This window comes from Pleurodeles waltl, chromosome 1_2 (genome assembly GCF_031143425.1).
Source record: "Pleurodeles waltl isolate 20211129_DDA chromosome 1_2, aPleWal1.hap1.20221129, whole genome shotgun sequence".
NCBI classification, from domain to species: Eukaryota; Metazoa; Chordata; class Amphibia; order Caudata; family Salamandridae; genus Pleurodeles; species Pleurodeles waltl.
In genome coordinates, this window is record NC_090437.1 from 154,379,270 (window position 1) to 154,400,546 (window position 21,277).

Below are 21,277 nucleotides of genomic sequence, written 5' to 3' on the forward strand. Positions count from 1 at the left end.
AGTCACTGGCCAGTCAGGACAGCCCCTAAGGTGTCCTGAGCTGAGGTGACTAACTTTTAGAAATCCTCCATCTTGCAGATGGAGGATTCCCCCAATAGGATTAGGGATGTGACCGCCTCCCCTTGGGAGGAGGTACAAAGAGGGTGTACCCACCCTCAGGGCTAGTAGCCATTGGCTACTAACCCCCCAGACCTAAACACGCCCTTAAATTTTGTATTTAAGGGCTCTCCCTGAACCTAGAAACTAGATTCCTGCAACAACAAGAAGGACTGCCTAGCTGAAAACCCCTGCAGAGGAAGACCAGAAGACAACAACTGCCTTGGCTCCAGAAACTCACCGGCCTGTCTCCTGCCTTCCCAAGAACTCTGCTCCAGCGACGCCTTCCAAAGGGACCAGCGACCTCTGAATCCTCTGAGGACTGCCCTGCTTCGACGACGACAAGAAACTCCCGAGGACAGCGGACCTGCTCCAAAAAGACTGCAACTTTATCCAAAAGAGCAGCTTTAAAGAACCCTGCAATCTCCCCGCAAGAAGCGCGAGACTTGCAACACTGCACCCGGCGACCCCGACTCGGCTGGTGGAGAACCAACACCTCAGGGAGGACCCCTGGACTACTCTACGACTGTGAGTACCAAAACCTGTCCCCCCTGAGCCCCCACAGCGCCGCCTGCAGAGGGAATCCCGAGGCTTCCCCTGACCGCGACTCTCTGAAACCTAAGTCCCGACGCCTGGAAAAGACCCTGCACCCGCAGCCCCCAGGACCTGAAGGACCGGACTTTCACTGCAGAAGTGACCCCCAGGAGTCCCTCTCCCTTGCCCAAGTGGAGGTTTCCCCGAGGAAGCCCCCCCTTGCCTGCCTGCAGCGCTGAAGAGATCCCTTGATCTCTCATTGACTTCCATTGCGAACCCGACGCTTGTTCTAAACACTGCACCCGGCCGCCCCCGCGCCGCTGAGGGTGAAATTTCTGTGTGGGCTTGTGTCCCCCCCGGTGCCCTACAAAACCCCCCTGGTCTACCCTCCGAAGACGCGGGTACTTACCTGCTGGCAGACTGGAACCGGGGCACCCCCTTCTCTCCATTGAAGCCTATGCGTTTTGGGCACCACTTTGAACTCTGCACCTGACCGGCCCTGAGCTGCTGGTGTGGTAACTTTGGGGTTGCTCTGAACCCCCAACGGTGGGCTACCTTGGACCAAGAACTGAACCCTGTAAGTGTCGTACTTACCTGGTAAAACTAACAAAAACTTACCTCCCCCAGGAACTGTGAAAATTGCACTGTGTCCACTTTTAAAATAGCTATTTGTGAATAACTTGAAAAGTATACATGCAATTGAAATGATTCAAAGTTCCTAATGTACTTACCTGCAATACCTTTCAAACAAGATATTACATGTTAAATTTGAACCTGTGGTTCTTAAAATAAACTAAGAAAAGATATTTTTCTATACAAAACCTATTGGCTGGATTTGTCTCTGAGTGTGTGTACCTCATTTATTGTCTATGTGTATGTACAACAAATGCTTAACACTACTCCTTGGATAAGCCTACTGCTCGACCACACTACCACAAAATAGAGCATTAGTATTATCTCTTTTTACCACTATTTTACCTCTAAGGGGAACCCTTGGACTCTGTGCCTGCTATTCCTTACTTTGAAATAGCACATACAGAGCCAACTTCCTACAGTTCCTCATTTATTGCCTGGGTGTATGTACAACAAATGCTTAACACTACTCCTTTGATAAGCCTACTGCTCGACCACACTACCACAAAATAGAGCATTAGTATTATCTCTTTTTGCCACTATCTTACCTCTAAGGGGAACCCTTGGACTCTGTGCATACTATTCCTTACTTTGAAATAGTGGATACAGAGCCAACTTCCTACATTGGTGGATCAGCGGTGGGGTACAAGACTTTGCATTTGCTGGACTACTCAGCCAATACCTGATCACATGACAAATTCCAAAAATTGTCATTAGAAATTGATTTTTGCAATTTGAACTATTTTTCTAAATTCTTAAAAGACCTGCTAGGGCCTTGTGTTAGATCCTGTTTAGCATTTCTTTTAGAGTTTAAAAGTTTGGTAAAAGTTTGAATTAGATTCTAGAACTAGTTTTTAGATTCTTAAAAAGTATTCCAACTTTTAGAAGCATAATGTCTAGTACAGATGTGAATGTGGTGGAACTCGACACCACACCTTACCTCCATCTTAAGATGAGGGAGCTAAGGTCACTCTGTAAAATAAAGAAAATAACAATGGGCCCCAGACCTTCCAAACTACAGCTCCAGGAGCTGTTGGCAGAGTTTGAAAAGGCCAACCCCTCTGAGGATGGCAACACAGAGGATGATGATAGTGACCTGGAGGGAGATTCCCCCCTACCAGTCCTATTTAGGGAGAACAGGGCCTCTCAAGCCCTGACTCCAAACATAATAGTCAGAGATGCTGCTTCCCTCACAGGAGGGACCAACATCTCTGAAATCACTGAGGATAACTCCAGTGAAGAGGACATCCAGTTAGCCAGGATGGCCAAAAGATTGGCTTTGGAAAGACAGATCCTAGCCATAGAAAGGGAAAGACAAGAGATGGGCCTAGGACCCATCAATGGTGGCAGCAACTTAAATAGGGTCAGAGATTCTCCTGACATGTTGAAAATCCCTAAAGGGATTGTAACTAAATATGAAGATGGTGATGACATCACCAAATGGTTCACAGCTTTTGAGAGGGCTTGTGTAACCAGAAAAGTGAACAAATCTCACTGGGGTGCTCTCCTTTGGGAAATGTTCACAGGAAAGTGTAGGGATAGACTCCTCACACTCTCTGGAAAAGATGCAGAATCTTATGACCTCATGAAGGGTACCCTGATTGAGGGCTTTGGATTCTCCACTGAAGAGTATAGGATTAGATTCAGGGGGGCTCAAAAATCCTCGAGCCAGACCTGGGTTGACTTTGTAGACTACTCGGTAAAAACACTAGATGGTTGGATTCAAGGCAGTGGTGTAAGTAATTATGATGGGCTGTACAATTTATTTGTGAAAGAACACCTATTAAGTAATTGCTTCAATGATAAACTGCATCAGCATCTGGTAGACCTAGGACCAATTTCTCCCCAAGAATTGGGAAAGAAGGCGGACCATTGGGTCAAGACTAGGGTGTCCAAAACTTCCACAGGGGGTGACCAAAAGAAAGGGGTCACAAAAACTCCCCAGGGGAAGGGTGGTGAGACAGCCAAAAACAAAAATAGTAAAGAGTCTTCTACAGGCCCCCAAAAACCTGCACAGGAGGGTGGGCCCAGAGCCTCTTCACAAACCAATTTTGGGTACAAGGGTAAAACCTTTGATCCCAAAAAGGCCTGGTGTCGTAGCTGTAATCAGCCTGGACACCAAACTGGAGACAAGGCCTGTCCCCAGAAAAATACCACTTCTGACTCCACTCCAGCTAAAACTGGAATGGCCAGTCTCCAAGTGGGATCAACAGTGTGCCCAGAGCAAATCAGGTTTCACACTGAAGCTACATTGGTCTCTGAGGGTGGGGTGGATTTAGCCACACTGGCTGCCTGGCCTCCTAACATGCAAAAATACAGGCAGCAGCTCTTAATTAATGGGACAAGTGTAGAAGGCCTGAGGGATACAGGTGCCAGTGTCACCATGGTGACAGAGAAACTGGTTTCCCCTGGTCAATACCTGGCTGGACAAACTTATCCAGTCACCAATGCTGACAATCAAACTAAAGTACATCCCATGGCAATGGTAACTTTAGAGTGGGGAGGGGTCAATGGCCTGAAACAGGTGGTGGTCTCCTCAAATATCCCCGTAGACTGTTTGCTTGGAAATGACCTGGAGTCCTCAGCATGGGCTGAGGTAGAACTGAAAACCCATGCAGCCATGCTGGGTATCCCTGAACTGGTGTGTGTCAAGACAAGGGCACAGTGCAAGGCTCAGGGTGAGAAAGTAGAGCTGGAGTCTGGAAAAAGGGCCCAGCCTACCAAGAGACAAGGAAAGTCAGCTGGGAAACCAGCTGCAACACAACAACAGAAAGAGAACCTCTCTTCTCAGGAAGAAGTTCTGCCCTCTGAGGGAACTGAGCCTATGGAGCTGGAACCTTATCAGGTTGAGCTCTTGGGCCCAGGGGGACCCTCAAGGGAAGAGCTGTGTAAGGGACAAGAAACCTGTCCCTCTCTTGAAGGCCTTAGGCAGCAAGCTGCTGAAGAGTCCAATGGCAAGAAAACTGGAACACATAGGGTCTATTGGGAAGATGGACTCCTGTACACTGAGGCAAGAGATCCCAAACCTGGTGCCACTAGGAGAGTGGTAGTGCCTCAGGGGTTCAGAGAGTTTATTCTGACCTTAGCCCATGATATTCCCCTTGCTGGGCATTTGGGACAAACCAAGACGTGGGAGAGGTTAGTCAACCACTTCTACTGGCCCAACATGTCCCAGAAAGTTAAGGAGTTTTGTGTCTCCTGTACCACCTGTCAAGTCAGTGGTAAGACAGGTGGACATCCAAAGGCCCCCCTCATTCCACTTCCAGTGGTGGGGGTCCCCTTTGAAAGAGTGGGTGTGGACATAGTGGGTCCACTTGAACCTCCCACAGCCTCAGGAAATATGTACATCCTAGTAGTAGTGGATCATGCTACTAGGTATCCTGAAGCTATTCCCCTTAGGTCGACTACTGCCCCTGCAGTAGCCAAGGCCCTCATTGGTATCTTTACCAGAGTGGGCTTCCCTAAGGAGGTGGTGTCTGACAGAGGTACCAACTTCATGTCAGCATACCTGAAACACATGTGGAATGAGTGTGGAGTGACTTATAAATTAACTACACCCTATCATCCACAAACTAATGGCCTTGTTGAGAGATTCAACAAGACATTAAAGGGCATGATCATGGGGCTCCCAGAAAAACTCAAAAGGAGATGGGATGTCCTCTTGTCATGTCTGCTTTTCGCTTACAGAGAGGTGCCTCAGAAGGGAGTAGGGTTCTCACCCTTTGAACTTCTGTTTGGCCACCCTGTAAGGGGATCACTAGCTCTTGTGAAAGAATGCTGGGAGAGACCTCTTCATGAGCCTAAACAAGACAAAGTGGACTATGTACTTGGCCTTCGCTCAAGGATGGCAGAGTACATGGAAAAGGCAAGTAAAAACCTTGAGGCCACCCAACAGCTCCAGAAGTTTTGGTATGACCAAAAGGCTGCACTGGTTGAATTTCAACCAGGGCAGAAAGTCTGGGTTTTGGAGCCTGTGGCTCCCAGGGCACTTCAGGACAAATGGAGTGGCCCTTACCCAGTGCTAGAGAGGAAGAGTCAGGTCACCTACCTGGTAGACCTGGGCACAAGCAGGAGCCCCAAGAGGGTGATCCATGTGAACCGCCTTAAGCTCTTCCATGACAGGGCTGATGTCAATCTGTTAATGGTAACAGATGAGGATCAGGAAGCTGAGAGTGAGCCTCTCCCTGATCTTCTGTCATCAAACCCTAATGATGGCTCAGTAGATGGAGTGATCTATTCAGACACCCTCTCTGGCCAACAGCAATCTGACTGTAGGACAGTCCTGCAACAGTTTGCTGAGCTCTTTTCCCTAACCCCTGGTCAGACACACCTGTGTACCCATGATGTGGACACAGGAGACAGCATGCCTGTCAAAAACAAAATATTCAGACAGTCTGATCAAGTTAAGGAAAGCATCAAGGTGGAAGTCCACAAGATGCTGGAATTGGGAGTAATTGAGCACTCTGACAGCCCCTGGCTAGCCCAGTGGTCTTGGTCCCCAAATCTCACACCAAAGATGGAAAGAGAGAGATGAGGTTTTGTGTGGACTACAGAGGACTTAATTCTGTCACCAAGACAGATGCCCATCCCATTCCTAGAGCTGATGAGCTGATAGACAAATTAGGTGCTGCCAAATTCTTAAGTACCTTTGACTTAACAGCAGGGTACTGGCAAATCAAAATGGCACTTGGAGCAAAACAAAAGACAGCATTCTCCACACCTGATGGGCATTATCAGTTCACTGTTATGCCCTTTGGTTTAAAGAATGCCCCTGCCACCTTCCAAAGGTTGGTGAATCAAGTCCTTGCTGGCTTGGAGTCCTTTAGTGCAGCTTATCTTGACGATATTGCTGTCTTTAGCTCCAACTGGCAGGATCACCTGGTCCACCTGAAGAAGGTTTTGAAGGCTCTGCAATCTGCAGGCCTCTCTATCAAGGCATCCAAATGCCAGATAGGGCAGGGAACTGTGGTTTACTTGGGACACCTTGTAGGTGGAGGCCAAGTTCAGCCACTCCAGCCTAAGATCCAGACTATTCTGGACTGGGCAGCTCCAAAAACCCAGACTCAAGTCAGGGCATTCCTTGGCTTGACTGGGTACTATAGGAGGTTTGTGAAGGGATATGGATCCATTGTGAAAGCCCTCACAGAACTCACCTCCAAGAAAATGCCCAAGAAAGTAAACTGGACCGTAGAATGCCAACAGGCCTTTGACACCCTGAAACAAGCAATGTGCACAGCACCAGTTCTAAAAGCTCCAGATTACTCCAAGCAGTTCAATGTGCAGACAGGTGCCTCTGAACATGGGATAGGGGCAGTTTTGTCCCAAACAAATGATGACGGCCTTGACCAGCCTGTTGCTTTCATTAGCAGGAGGTTACTCCCCAGGGAGCAGCGTTGGAGTGCCATTGAGAGGGAGGCCTTTGCTGTGGTTTGGTCCCTGAAGAAGCTGAGACCATACCTCTTTGGTACTCACTTCCTAGTTCAGACTGACCACAGACCTCTCAGATGGCTGATGCAAATGAAAGGTGAAAATCCAAAACTGTTGAGATGGTCCATCTCCCTACAGGGAATGGACTTTATAGTGGAACACAGACCTGGGACTGCCCATGCCAATGCAGATGGCCTTTCCAGGTTCTTCCACTTAGAAAATGAAGACTCTCTTGGGAAAGGTTAGTCTCATCCTCTTTCGTTTTGGGGGGGGGGGTTGTGTAAGGAAATGCCTCCTTGGCATGGTTACCCCCTGACTTTTTGCCTTTGCGTGTGCTATGTTTTGAATTGAAAGTGTGCTGAGGCCTGCTAACCAGGCCCCAGCACCAGTGTTCTTTCCCTAACCTGTACTTTTGATTCCACAATTGGCACACCCTGGCATCCAGGTAAGTCCCTTGTAACTGGTACCCCTGGTACCAAGGGCCCTGATGCCAGGGAAGGTCTCTAAGGGCTGCAGCATATCTTATGCCACCCTGGGGACCCCTCACTCAGCGCAGACACACTGCTTGCCAGCTTGTGTGTGCTGGTGAGAACAAAACGAGTAAGTCGACATGGCACTCCCCTCAGGGTGCCATGCCAACCTCACACTGCCTATGCAGTATAGATAAGTCACCCCTCTAGTAGGCCTTACAGCCCTAAGGCAGGGTGCACTATACCATAGGTGAGGGCACCAGTGCATGAGTACTGTGCCCCTACAGTGTCTAAGCCAAACCTTAGACATTGTAAGTGCAGGGTAGCCATAAGAGTATATGGTCTGGGAGTCTGTCAAACACGGACTCCACAGCACCATAATGGCTACACTGAAAACTGGGAAGTTTGGTATCAAACTTCTCAGCACAATAAATGCACACTGATGCCAGTGTACATTTTATTGTGAAATACACCCCAGAGGTGCCCCCTGAAACCTTAACCGACTATCTGTGTAGGCTGACTGGTTCCAGCAGCCTGCCACAACCGAGACATGTTGCTGGCCCCATGGGGAGAGTGCCTTTGTCACTCTGAGGCCAGTAACAAAGCCTGCACTGGGTGGAGATGCTAACAACTCCCCCAGGCAGGAGCTGTAACACCTGGCGGTGAGCCTCAAAGGCTTACCCCCTTTGTTCCAGCACCACAGGGCACTCCAGCTAGTGGAGTTGCCCGCCCCTCCGGTCACAGCCCCACTTTTGGCGGCAAGGCCGGAGGAGATAATGAGAACAACAAGGAGGAGTCACTGGCCAGTCAGGACAGCCCCTAAGGTGTCCTGAGCAGAAGTGACTAACTTTTAGCAATCCTCCATCTTGCAGATGGAGGATTCCCCCAATAGGGATAGGAGTGTGACCCCCCTCCCCTTGGGAGGAGGCACAAAGAGGGTGTACCCACCCTCAGCGCTAGTAGCCATTGGCTACTAACCCCCCAGACCTAAACACGCCCTTAAATTTAGTATTTAAGGGCTTCCATGAACCTAAGAATTTAGATTCCTGAAACTACAAGAAGAAGACTGCTGAGCTGAAAAACCCCTGCAGAGGAAGAACAGAAGACACCAACTGCTTTGGCCCCAGTCCTACCGGCCTGTCTCCTGCCTTCCAAAGAAACCTGCTCCAGCGACGCTTTCCAAAGGACCAGCGACCTCTGAATCCTCAGAGGACTGCCCTGCTTCAAGGAAGACAAGAAACTCCCGAGGACAGCGGCCCTGCTCCAAAAAGACTGCAACTTTGTTTCAAAGGAGCAGATTTAAAGACCCCTGCAACTCCCCGCAAGAAGCGTGAGACTTGCAACACTGCACCCGGCGACCCCGACTCGACTGGTGGAGAACCAACACCTCAGGGAGGACCCTCCGGCGACTCCAAGACCGTGAGTAACCAAAGTTGGCCCCCCTGAGCCCCCACAGCGACGCCTGCAGAGGGAATCCCGAGGCTCCCCCTGACCGCGACTGCCTGAACTCTAATTTCCCGACGGCTGGAAAAGACCCTGCTCCCGCAGCCCCCAGCACCTGAAAGATCGGAACTCCAGTGCAGGAGTGACCCCCAGGAGGCCCTCTCCCTTGCCCAGGTGGTGGCTACCCCGAGGAGCCCCCCCCCGTTGCCTGCCTGCATCGCTGAAGAGACCCCTTGGTCTCTCATTGAAAACCATTGAAAACCCGACACGTGTTTGCACACTGCACCCTGCCGCCCCCGCGCTGCTGAGGGTGTACTTTTTGTGCTGACTTGTGTCCCCCCCGGTGCCCTACAAAACCCCCCTGGTCTGCCCTCTGAAGACGCGGGTACTTACCTGCTGGCAGACCGGAACCGGGGCACCCCCTTCTCTCCATTGAAGCCTATGCGTTTTGGGCACCACTTTGAACTCTGCACCTGACCGGCCCTGAGCTGCTGGTGTGGTAACTTTGGGGTTGCTTTGAACCCCCAACGGTGGGCTACCTTGGACCCAAACCTGAAACTTGTAAGTGATTTACTTACCTGCTAAAGCTAACAATAACTTACCTCCCCCAGGAACTGTGAAAATTGCCCTAAGTGTCCACTTTTAAAACAGCTATTTGTGTTTTATGTGAAAAGTATATATGCTACTGTAATTATTCAAAGTTCCTAAAGTACTTACCTGCAATACCTTTCAAATGAGATATTACATGTAGAATTTGAACCTGTGGTTCTTAAAATAAACTAAGAAAATATATTTTTCTATAACAAAACCTATTGGCCTGGATTTGTCTCGGAGTGTGTGTTCCTCATTTATTGCCTGGGTGTATGTACAACAAATGCTTAACACTACTCCTTTGATAAGCCTACTGCTCGACCACACTACCACAAAATAGAGCATTAGTATTATCTCTTTTTGACACTATCTTACCTCTAAGGGGAACCCTTGGACTCTGTGCATACTATTCCTTACTTTGAAATAGTGCATACAGAGCCAACTTCCTACAATGTGTGTGGATGAACACGCTGAACGTGATCTGGAGGTCTGGCGGGGTATGACTGAAAGGCTGATCGGAGAACCCGTGGGGATGCTCCCACTAGTTGAGTTCTGTCCCTGGCCTGCCCCATTGGGGCAATGCATATGTAGGTTGCAGATGAGTGGTCGGGAGATGCTGGAAGATGGAGTGCCCCCCACCCCTTTAATTTACGGCTTCCTCGCAGGGCATCACCCCTCTTCTACCTAGGTTGAGGTACCTGCTTACCCGCTTGCTAGATGTCTACTGGCCCCTCTAAGAGCCTTTCCCATCTGAATCCGGTAGTTTGGTTGATTGGAAGGCGACCATTGCTCTCTCTTCAGGATTATATCCCGTAAATAAGCAGTACAATATTAATGTTCAATGGTTATAACGCAATGTACTATGCACTGTAACCGTTGTAGATAGTGTTGCTCATATCTACAATATCCTAGTACTACATGACGTGTGCTAGACTATTATATTGCCAACATTGTGTTGTTTGGCCAGTCACGCTGTATTGTAGCATTACATAAACAGATGAAAACTATGGTACTGACATGGTTTGGACACTATGCCTGGAAGACTGGAACGAGATGTAGCGCTGATGTAATGAGACTAATGAACAGTACAATTATATATACGTTGTTTTCAATTGTATAAATACATTTAAAAAAATAAAAAATAAAATGTATTAACCCTCAACACAGAATGCAATTCTTGTAGATTCATTTTACTAAAAAGATCAGAGCAGAAAGGCCTATTTTGTTATTTATTCTACTCACCACCAACTTTTACTTTAAAGGATTGCCTCTCAGAATGATTTACTTTAGTGTACACTTTGGTACAATATCAAAATAATTCTTGCATCATACCATAGCACCTTTATTTGAATTTGGTAAATACCTTATTAGTAACGTCTCTCCTCATTGCCAAAATTAACTAAACATATTTGCAGAAATAAATTACTTCAAGAGCAAAATTAATTTATTTGCATAGCACACTGTGAAGCCATCGATACATAAAGGAACTGTTCCAATGGAAAGGTAAGTACCAACAGTGTTAAGCCAGTGACTGGAAAAGCAACAGTGAGTTTTGCCAAGGATAATACATTGTATCAAACATGAGTTATGTACGAGTAAGTTCTTAGATGTTTTGTGAATATGTTTTAGGCCAAAAGAATTGAAAAGTTGTCTGATGCTACAACCTCTCTAAGGAACGTAGAAAGGACCTTGAGAAATTTATGTGCGATGTTTCAACAAACTCAACTCACTCGTTAGTTCTGAAAACAGTACCACAACTGACTCCCTCTATGCACAGCAATAACTGACCTCAGATTCAGAATCACTCTCTCGTTTCTCATCTTCATCTCGTCCCAGGAAAAATTTAAGGGCAGCCACAAGAATCTGAAATAAAAATTTGGTTTGGAGATTACTAAGAAACATGGTCTGCTTTTTACAAATCTAAACACACTTTAATGAAATACTTTGGTAGAAAGATTTAAAATCAAATATTTAAAAGCTCTAGAAGTTTAAAATTTTAAGAAATGTAAAATTGGGAAACAAGCTATGAAGGTCCACATGCAAACAAGCAGCTGGCATTTTTCCAAATTGAGCAGAATTCATCTGTATTGCAAAGACGAGGATATAAGGAGCTGGTTACTGTCACTGATGGTCATCCAAGGGTGAGAACATCAATCCACGGATGGTGACATTGCTAGTGTAAACTATACTGTCCCTAAAGGTGAGTTAGAAGTTGAAATTTACCACAAGTCTCAACACAACCAAGTGATGTGACATATTCTAAAGGTAATACAGTATTTTCTTTGCTGATACTGTTCGACATAGACAAAAAAGGTAAGGCGTGTATGATCAGCGAGCATATATAGGCGTGATACTACGGCAGCCCACTGTAATGACGTATGCACAAGCATGGCCATTTGAGAGAATGAATGGCATGTTGCAACTGCCATATTGTTTGTTAGTTTACTGCTTTAAGATGGCAGATCCCTAACTTGGAGCAGTAAATACATTAAAAAATATATAAAATGTGAGCAAAAGTATGTGATAAAAAAGCCGCAACACCATAGAAAATGACAGCTGTCGGGCTGTCAAAAAAACAAAAAAAAACTGGGGATAAAAAATAAATAAAAAAAAAACATGCCATAGAGGGGCAGGTGAGCAACAAAAGAGCTGATGGGAAGGTAGGAAGTCTATTCTGCTGGGTGGCGTGAGCACCAAGGAAAGAGCACGGAAATAAATGGGGGAAGCAGCACTTGGGGGAGATACAATAGAAATACATGCGCTTGAGTGCGAAAAGAAATAAAAAAAAAAATTATTTTAATTCAATTAGTGGGTGGACACATTATTCACAGAGAACACAGTACAGAAGAAATGTTCAAGAGGCAGGACAAAGAATATGGAGGGAAACCACCAATAAGAAGCAGAACGTATTAGAGACAAGAGCTATGTGCACTGCTATAAACAGTGGCAAGACAATTTAGAGAGGTGTTTGAGGGTAACCAAAAGGCCCACTTGTTCCAGAAATTCCTCTGTGAGAGTTTCTAAACAACCAAGAAAAGGCAACTCCCACTCTCAATCTGTTTACTTACTACAAGAAACCAACAACACCAATTATTCAAGCAGTTTCACATTTTGAGCCAATGTAAGAAAATGCCAACTGTCCATTTAATTTTCCTCTGTGTAGTCAAATGCCTTTACAATGTCCTGACTTCCAGGACAATCCTGCATAGGTCTTCATTATTTCTTTATGTGTACAGACCAACCATCACTTGGCTCATGTTGTGATCAGATCACCATTACAAAATTAGAGGGGAAAAAGGAGAACATTCTGAGCCACCCATCCTGTGCCATTAAGGAGTGAACCTATGATATTGTGTGAGCAGAGAGAAGGAATTTCTCTTAGCAGTTAGGACCCCACACAACCACTTTGCCACCTTATTAGCTATGCATTACACCGCACCATACTGTTTAAAGGAGTGAACCCACAATGCTGTTCTACTGGTGATAGCGCCATTCTTCAACTTAGACCTTATGTGTGAAACCTGCCAGTTTCTTCAACCTGGCAACTTGCTCATCGTGTTTCACCCATTCATGGGTGGAGGACAGACAGTTGAACAGTAAATCACAGAGAAACCTCAAAGCAAGTCTCTGGCTACTTCAGGGGTGGTGAAGACTTTCATTGAGGAGGAACAAGGACTGAAATGCTAAAGTCAGCAATAGAGTTTCTACTGACCACAGCAACTGATGAGGACAAAGAAGAGAGCGCCATCATGACCCTTCACTTGGGCGCTGCTGGACCCTGCAGTTGTATCTGACCAGCAGACAGAGCACCTTCTCCTTTTAGAGGTGGGCAAGCCACAGAAAACAAGAGCGAGGCTCGAGTCTGAAGCCTGGCTCTGGCTTACCTCAAGGTCCTGTTGGAACTTCAAGTCCATAGCAAGCCAAGATCTCATATGGCTTCTGTCTGGCATTCTCCCTCTACACAGGAAGTGGCATTATGGTTAGAGTTGCTGACTTTGGAACTTGAGAACCAGGTTTGTGTCTCGGCATTGGCCCAACATCCTGTGGCAAATCACTTCATCTCCCTGTGCCTTTAAAAATGAATGTGATCTTGTCTAATGTAACTGGCGCTCACTTAAAGCCCTGCAATACATTTGGGTTGAGACTGTGCTACAAAAAAAGCATAAAATGCACAAAGGTAAACCCAAAGCGTTAACATAAAAAAAAAGGAAAGAAGTAGATGCCTGCACTGGGTAGAGATGCTATCACCTCCCCCAGACAGGAGCTTTAACACCTGGCGGTGAGCCTCAAAGGCTCACCTCCTTTGTTCCAGCACCACAGGGCACTCCAGCTAGTGGAGTTGCCCGCCCCCTCCGGCCACGGCCCCACTTTTGGCGGCAAGGCCGGAGGAATTAATGAGAAAAACAAGGAGGAGTCACTGGCCAGTCAGGACAGCCCCTAAGGTGTCCTGAGCTGAAGTGACTCTACCTTTTAGAAATCCTCCATCTTGCAGATGGAGGATTCCCCCAATAGGGATAGGAATGTGACCCCCTCCCCTTGGGAGGAGGCACAAAGAGGGTGTACCCACCCTCAGGGCTAGTAGCCATTGGCTACTAACCCCCCAGACCTAAACACGCCCTTAAATTTAGTATTTAAGGGCTCCCCTGAACCTAAGAATTTAGATTCCTGCAACTTACAGAAGAAGAGGACTGCTGAGCTGAAAAACCCTGCAGAGAAGAAGAAGACACCAACTGCTTTGGCCCCAGCCCTACCGGCCTGTCTCCCTCCTTCAGAAGAAACCTGCTCCAGCGACGCTATCCCTGGGACCAGCGACCTCTGAATCCTCAGAGGACTGCCCTGCTTCCAAGAGACCAAGAAACTCCTGAGAACAGCGGCTCTGTTCAACAAAGACTGCAACTTTGTATCCAGAGGAGCAGATTTAAAGACCCCTGCAATCCCCGCAAGAAGCGTGAGACTTGCAACACTGCACCCGGCGACCCCGACTCGACTGGTGGAGAACCAACACCTCAGGGAGGACCCTCCGGCGACTCCGAGACCGTGAGTAACCAAAGTTGTCCCCCCTGAGCCCCCACAGCGACGCCTGCAGAGGGAATCCCGAGGCTTCCCCTGACCGCGACTCTCTGAAACCTAAGTCCCGACGCCTGGAAAAGACCCTGCACCCGCAGCCCCCAGGACCTGAAGGACCGGACTTTCACTGCAGAAGTGACCCCCAGGAGTCCCTCTCCCTTGCCCAAGTGGAGGTTTCCCCGAGGAAGCCCCCCCTTGCCTGCCTGCAGCGCTGAAGAGATCCCTTGATCTCTCATTGACTTCCATTGCGAACCCGACGCTTGTTCTAACACTGCACCCGGCCGCCCCCGCGCCACTGAGGGTGAAATTTCTGTGTGGGCTTGTGTCCCCCCCCGGTGCCCTACAAAACCCCCCTGGTCTGCCCTCCGAAGACGCGGGTACTTACCTGCTGGCAGACTGGAACCGGGGCACCCCCTTCTCTCCATTGAAGCCTATGCATTTTGGGCACCACTTTGAACTCTGCACCTGACTGGCCCTGAGCTGCTGGTGTGGTAACTTTGGGGTTGCTCTGAACCCCCAACGGTGGGCTACCTTGGACCAAGAACTGAACCCTGTAAGTATCGTACTTACCTGGTAAAACTAACAAAAACTTACCTCCCCCAGGAACTGCGAAAATTGCACTAAGTGTCCACTTTTAAAATAGCTATTTGTGAATAACTTGAAAAGTATACATGCAATTGAAATGATTCAAAGTTCCTAATGTACTTACCTGCAATACCTTTCAAACAAGATATTACATGTTAAATTTGAACCTGTGGTTCTTAAAATAAACTAAGAAAAGATATTTTTCTATAACAAAACCTATTGGCTGGATTTGTCTCTGAGTGTGTGTACCTCATTTATTGTCTATGTGTATGTACAACAAATGCTTAACACTACTCCTTGGATAAGCCTACTGCTCGACCACACTACCACAAAATAGAGCATTAGTATTATCTCTTTTTACCACTATTTTACCTCTAAGGGGAACCCTTGGACTCTGTGCATGCTATTCCTTACTTTGAAATAGCACATACAGAGCCAACTTCCTACAAAGTTTGAATTAGATTCTAGAACTAGTTTTAGTTTCTTAAAAAGTATTCCAACTTTTAGAAGCATAATGTCTAATACAGATGTGAATGTGGTGGAACTCGACACCACACCTTACCTCCATCTACAGATGAGAGAGCTAAGGTCACTCTGTAAACTAAAGAAAATAGCAATGGGCTCCAAACCTACCAAACTACAGCTCCAGGAGCTGTTGGCAGAGTATGACAGAGCCAACCCCTCTGTGGATGGCAACACAGATGAAGATGATAGTGACTTGGAGGGTGATTCCCCCCCACCAGTCCTATCTAGGGAGAACAGGGCTTCTCAAGCCCTGACTCCAAAAATAATAGTCAGAGATGCTGGTTCCCTCACAGGAGAGACCAACACCTCTGAAATCACTGAGGATAACTCCAGTGAAGAGGACATCCAGTTAGCCAGGTTGGCCAAAAGATTGGCTTTGGAAAGACAGATCCTAGCCATAGAAAGGGAAAGACAAGAGATGGGCCTAGGACCCATCAATGGTGGCAGCAACATAACTAGGGTCAGAGATTCTCCTGACATGTTGAAAATCCCCAAAGGGATTGTAACTAAATATGAAGATGGTGATGATATCACTAAATGGTTCACAGCTTTTGAGAGGGCTTGTGAAACCAGAAAAGTGAACAAATCTCACTGGGGTGCTCTCCTTTGGGAAATGTTCACAGGAAAGTGTAGGGATAGACTCCTCACACTCTCTAAAAAAGATGCAGAATCTTATGACCTCATGAAGGGTACCCTGATTGAGGGCTTTGGATTCTCCACTGAGGAGTATAGGATTAGATTCAGGGGGGCTCAAAAATCCTCGAGCCAGACCTGGGTTGACTTTGTAGACTACTCAGTAAAAACACTAGATGGTTGGATTCAAGGAAATGGTGTAAATGATTATGATGGGCTGTACAATTTATTTGTGAAAGAACACCTATTAAGTAATTGTTTCAATGATAAACTGCATCAGCATCTGGTGGACCTAGGACCAATTTCTCCCCAAGAATTGGGAAAGAAGGCGGACCATTGGGTCAAGACTAGGGTGTCCAAAACTTCCACAGGGGGTGACCAAAAGAAAGGGGTCACAAAACCTCCCCAGGGGAAAGGTGGTGAGACAGCCAAAAATAAAAATAGTAAAGAGTCTTCTACAGGCCCCCAAAAACCTGCACAGGAGGGTGGGCCCAGAGCCTCTTCACAAAACAATCCTGGGAAATTGGAAACACAAATGGAACACATAGGGTCTATTGGGAAGATGGACTCCTGTACACTGAGGCAAGAGATCCCAAACCTGGTGCCAATAGGAGAGTGGTAGTGCCTCAGGGTTTCAGAGAGTTTATTCTGACCTTAGCCCATGATATTCCCCTTGCTGGGCATTTGGGACAAACCAAGACGTGGGAGAGGTTAGTCAACCACTTCTACTGGCCCAATATGTCCCAGAAGGTTAAGGAGTTTTGCCTCTCCTGCCCCACCTGTCAAGCCAGTGGTAAGACAGGTGGGCATCCAAAGGCCCCCCTCATTCCACTTCCAGTGGTGGGGGTCCCCTTTGAAAGAGTGGGTGTGGACATAGTGGGTCCACTAGAACCTCCCACAGCCTCAGGAAATATGTACATCCTAGTAGTAGTGGATCATGCTACTAGGTATCCTGAAGCTATTCCCCTTAAGTCGACTACTGCCCCTGCAGTAGCCAAGGCCCTCATTGGTATCTTTACCAGAGTGGGTTTCCCTAAGGAGGTGGTTTCTGACAGAGGTACCAACTTCATGTCAGCTTACCTAAAACACATGTGGAATGAGTGTGGAGTGACTTATAAATTCACTACACCATATCATCCACAAACTAATGGCCTTGTTGAGAGATTCAACAAGACATTAAAGGGCATGATCATGGGGCTCCCAGAAAAACTCAAAAGGAGATGGGATGTCCTCCTGCCATGTCTGCTTTTCGCTTACAGAGAGGTGCCTCAGAAGGGAGTAGGATTCTCACCCTTTGAACTTATGTTTGGCCACCCTGTAAGGGGACCACTTGCTCTTGTTAAAGAAGGCTGGGAGAGACCTCTTCATGAGCCTAAACAGGACATAGTGGACTATGTACTTGGCCTTCGCTCAAGGATGGCAGAGTACATGGAAAAGGCAAGTAAAAACCTTGAGGCCAGCCAACAACTCCAGAAGTTGTGGTATGACCAAAAGGCTGCACTGGTTGAATTTCAACCAGGGCAGAAAGTCTGGGTCCTGGAGCCTGTGGCTCCCAGGGCACTTCAGGACAAATGGAGTGGCCCTTACCCAGTACTAGAGAGGAAGAGTCAGGTCACCTACCTGGTGGACCTGGGCACAAGCAGGAGCCCCAAGAGGGTGATCCATGTGAACCGCCTTAAGCTCTTCCATGACAGGGCTGATGTAAATCTGTTGATGTAACAGATGAGGACCAGGAAGCTGAGAGTGAACCTCTCCCTGATCTCCTCTCATCAGACCCTAAAGATGGCTCAGTAGATGGAGTGATCTACTCAGACACCCTCTCTAGCCAACAGCAGTCTGACTGCAGGAAGGTCCTGCAGCAGTTTGCTGAACTCTTTTCCCTAACCCCTGGTCAGACACACCTGTGTACCCATGATGTAGACACAGGAGACAGCATGCCTGTCAAAAACAAAATATTTAGACAGTCTGACCAAGTTAAGGAAAGCATCAAGGTGGAAGTCCACAAGATGCTGGAATTGGGAGTAATTGAGTACTCTGACAGCCCCTGGGCTAGCCCAGTGGTCTTAGTCCCCAAACCTCACACCAAAGAAGGAAAGAGAGAGATGAGGTTTTGTGTGGACTACAGAGGTCTCAACTCTGTCACAAAGACAGATGCTCACCCCATTCCTAGAGCTGATGAGCTAATAGACAAATTAGGGGCTGCCAACTTCTTAAGTACCTTTGACTTAACAGCAGGGTACTGGCAAATCAAAATGGCCCCTGGAGCAAAAGAAAAGACAGCATTCTCCACACCTGATGGGCATTATCAGTTCACTGTTATGCCCTTTGGTTTAAAGAATGCCCCTGCCACCTTCCAAGGGTTGGTGAATCAAGTCCTTGCTGGGCTGGAATCCTTTAGTGCAGCTTATCTTGATGATATTGCTGTCTTCAGCTCCACCTGGCAGGATCACCTGGTCCACCTGAAGAAGGTTTTGAAGGCTCTGCAATCTGCAGGCCTCTCTATCAAGGCATCCAAATGCCAGATAGGGCAGGGAACTGTGGTTTACTTGGGACACCTTGTAGGTGGAGGCCAAGTTCAGCCACTCCAGCCTAAGATCCAGACTATTCTGGACTGGGCAGCTCCAAAAACCCAGACTCAAGTCAGGGCATTCCTTGGCTTGACTGGGTACTATAGGAGGTTTGTGAAGGGATATGGATCCATTGTGACAGCCCTCACAGAACTCACCTCCAAGAAAATGCCCAAGAAAGTAAACTGGACTGTAGAATGCCAACAGGCCTTTGACACCCTGAAACAAGCTATGTGCACAGCACCAGTTATAAAAGCTCCAGATTACTCCAAGCAGTTCATTGTGCAAACAGATGCCTCTGAACATGGGATAGGGGCAGTTTTGTCCCAAACAAATGATGATGGCCTTGACCAGCCTATTGCTTTCATTAGCAGGAGGTTACTCCCCAGGGAGCAGCGTTGGAGTGCCATTGAGAGGGAGGCCTTTGCTGTGGTTTGGTCCCTGAAGAAGCTGAGACCATACCTCTTTGGTACTCACTTCCTAGTTCAGACTGACCACAGACCTCTCATATGGCTGATGCAAATGAAAGGTGAAAATCCAAAACTGTTGAGGTGGTCCATCTCCCTACAGGGAATGGACTTTGTAGTGGAACACAGACCTGGGACTGCCCATGCCAATGCAGATGGCCTTTCCAGGTTCTTCCACTTAGAAAATGAAGACTCTCTTGGGAAAGGTTAGTCTCATCCTCTTTCGTTTGGGGGGGGTTGTGTAAGGAAATGCCTCCTTGGCATGGTTACCCCCTGACTTTTTGCCTTTGCTGATGCTATGTTTTGAATTGAAAGTGTGCTGAGGCCTGCTAACCAGGCCCCAGCACCAGTGTTCTTTCCCTAACCTGTACTTTTGATTCCACAATTGGCACACCCTGGCACCCAGATAAGTCCCTTGTAACTGGTACCTCTGGTACCAAGGGCCCTGATGCCAGGGAAGGTCCCTAAGGGCTGCAGCATGTATTATGCCACCCTAGAGACCCCTCACCCAGCACAGACACACTGCTTACCAGCTTGTGTGTGCTAGTGAGAACAAAATGAGTAAGTCGACATGGCACTCCCCTCAGGGTGCCATGCCAGCCTCTTACTGCCTATGCAGTATAGGTAAGACACCCCTCTAGCAGGCCTTACAGCCCTAAGGCAGGGTGCACTATACCATAGGTGAGGGTACCAGTGCATGAGCACTGTGCCCCTACAGTGTCTAAGCAAAACCTTAGACATTGTAAGTGCAGGGTAGCCATAAGAGTATATGGTCTGGGAGTCTGTCAAACACGAACTCCACAGCACCATAATGGCTACACTGAAAACTGGGAAGTTTGGTATCAAACTTCTCAGCACAATAAATGCACACTGATGCCAGTGTACATTTTATTGTAAAATACACCACAGAGGGCACCTTAGAGGTGCCCCCTGAAACTTAACCGACTATCTGTGTAGGCTGACTGGTCCCAGCAGCCTGCCACACTAGAGACATGTTGCTGGCCCCATGGGGAGAGTGCCTTTGTCACTCTGAGGCCAGTAACAAAGCCTGCACTGGGTGGAGATGCTAACACCTCCCCCAGGCAGGAGCTGTAACACCTGGCGGTGAGCCTCAAAGGCTCACCCCTTTGTCACAGCACCGCAGGACACTCCAGCTAGTGGAGTTGCCCGCCCCCTCCGGCCCCGGCCCCCACTTTTGGCGGCAAGGCCGGAGAAAATAATGAGAATAACATGGAGGAGTCACTGGCCAGTCAGGACAGCCCCTAAGGTGTCCTGAGCTGAGGTGACTAACTTTTAGAAATCCTCCATCTTGCAGATGGAGGATTCCCCCAATAGGATTAGGGATGTGACCCCCTCCCCTTGGGAGGAGGCACAAAGAGGGTGTACTCACCCTCAGGGCTAGTAGCCATTGGCTACTAACCCCCCAGACCTAAACACGCCCTTAAATTTAGTATTTAAGGGCTCTCCCTGAACCTAGAAATTAGATTCCTGCAACAACAAGAAGAAGGACTGCCTAGCTGAAAACCCCTGCAGAGGAAGACCAGAAGACAACAACTGCCTTGGCTCCAGAAACTCACCGGCCTGTCTCCTGCCTTCCAAAAGAACTCTGCTCCAGCGACGCCTTCCAAAGGGACCAGCGACCTCTGCATCCTCTGAGGACTGCCCTGCTTCGACGACGACAAGAAACTCCAGAGGACAGCGGACCTGCTCCAAAAAGACTGCAACTTTATCCAAAGAAGCAGCTTTAAAGAACCCTGCAATCTCCCCGCAAGAAGCGTGAAACTTGCAACACTGCACCCGGCGACCCCGACTCGGCTGGTGGAGGACCAACACCTCAGGGAGGACCCCCGGACTACTCTACGACTGTGAGTACCAAAACCTGTCCCCCCTGAGCCCCCACAGCGCCGCCTGCAGAGGGAATCCCGAGGCTTCCCCTGACCGCGACTCTCTGAAACCTAAGTCCTGACGCCTGGAAAAGACCCTGCACCCGCAGCCCCCAGGACCTGAAGGACCGGACTTTCACTGCAGAAGTGACCCCCAGGAGTCCCTCTCCCTTGCCCAAGTGGAGGTTTCCCCGAGGAAGCCCCCCCCTTGCCTGCCTGCAGCGCTGAAGAGATCCCTTGATCTCTCATTGACTTCCATTGCGAACCCGACGCTTGTTCCAACACTGCACCCGGCCGCCCCCGCGCCGCTGAGGGTGAGGGTGAAATTTCTGTGTGGGCTTGTGTAGGAAGTTGGC

The 21,277-nt window shown here is 48.1% G+C and overlaps 1 protein-coding gene across 3 annotated transcripts in view; it reads right to left on the reverse strand.

Annotated features, from left to right (window-relative positions):
* Positions 1–21,277, reverse strand: part of SDAD1 (SDA1 domain containing 1) — a 412,284-nt gene that overhangs the window by 216,038 nt on the left and 174,969 nt on the right. For all 3 annotated transcript variants that reach the window (XM_069236846.1, XM_069236848.1, XM_069236847.1), the window contains one exon: positions 10,983–11,057. In XM_069236846.1, coding sequence (XP_069092947.1) covers positions 10,983–11,057 — 75 coding nt within the window. The remainder of the gene's footprint in view (positions 1–10,982; positions 11,058–21,277) is intronic.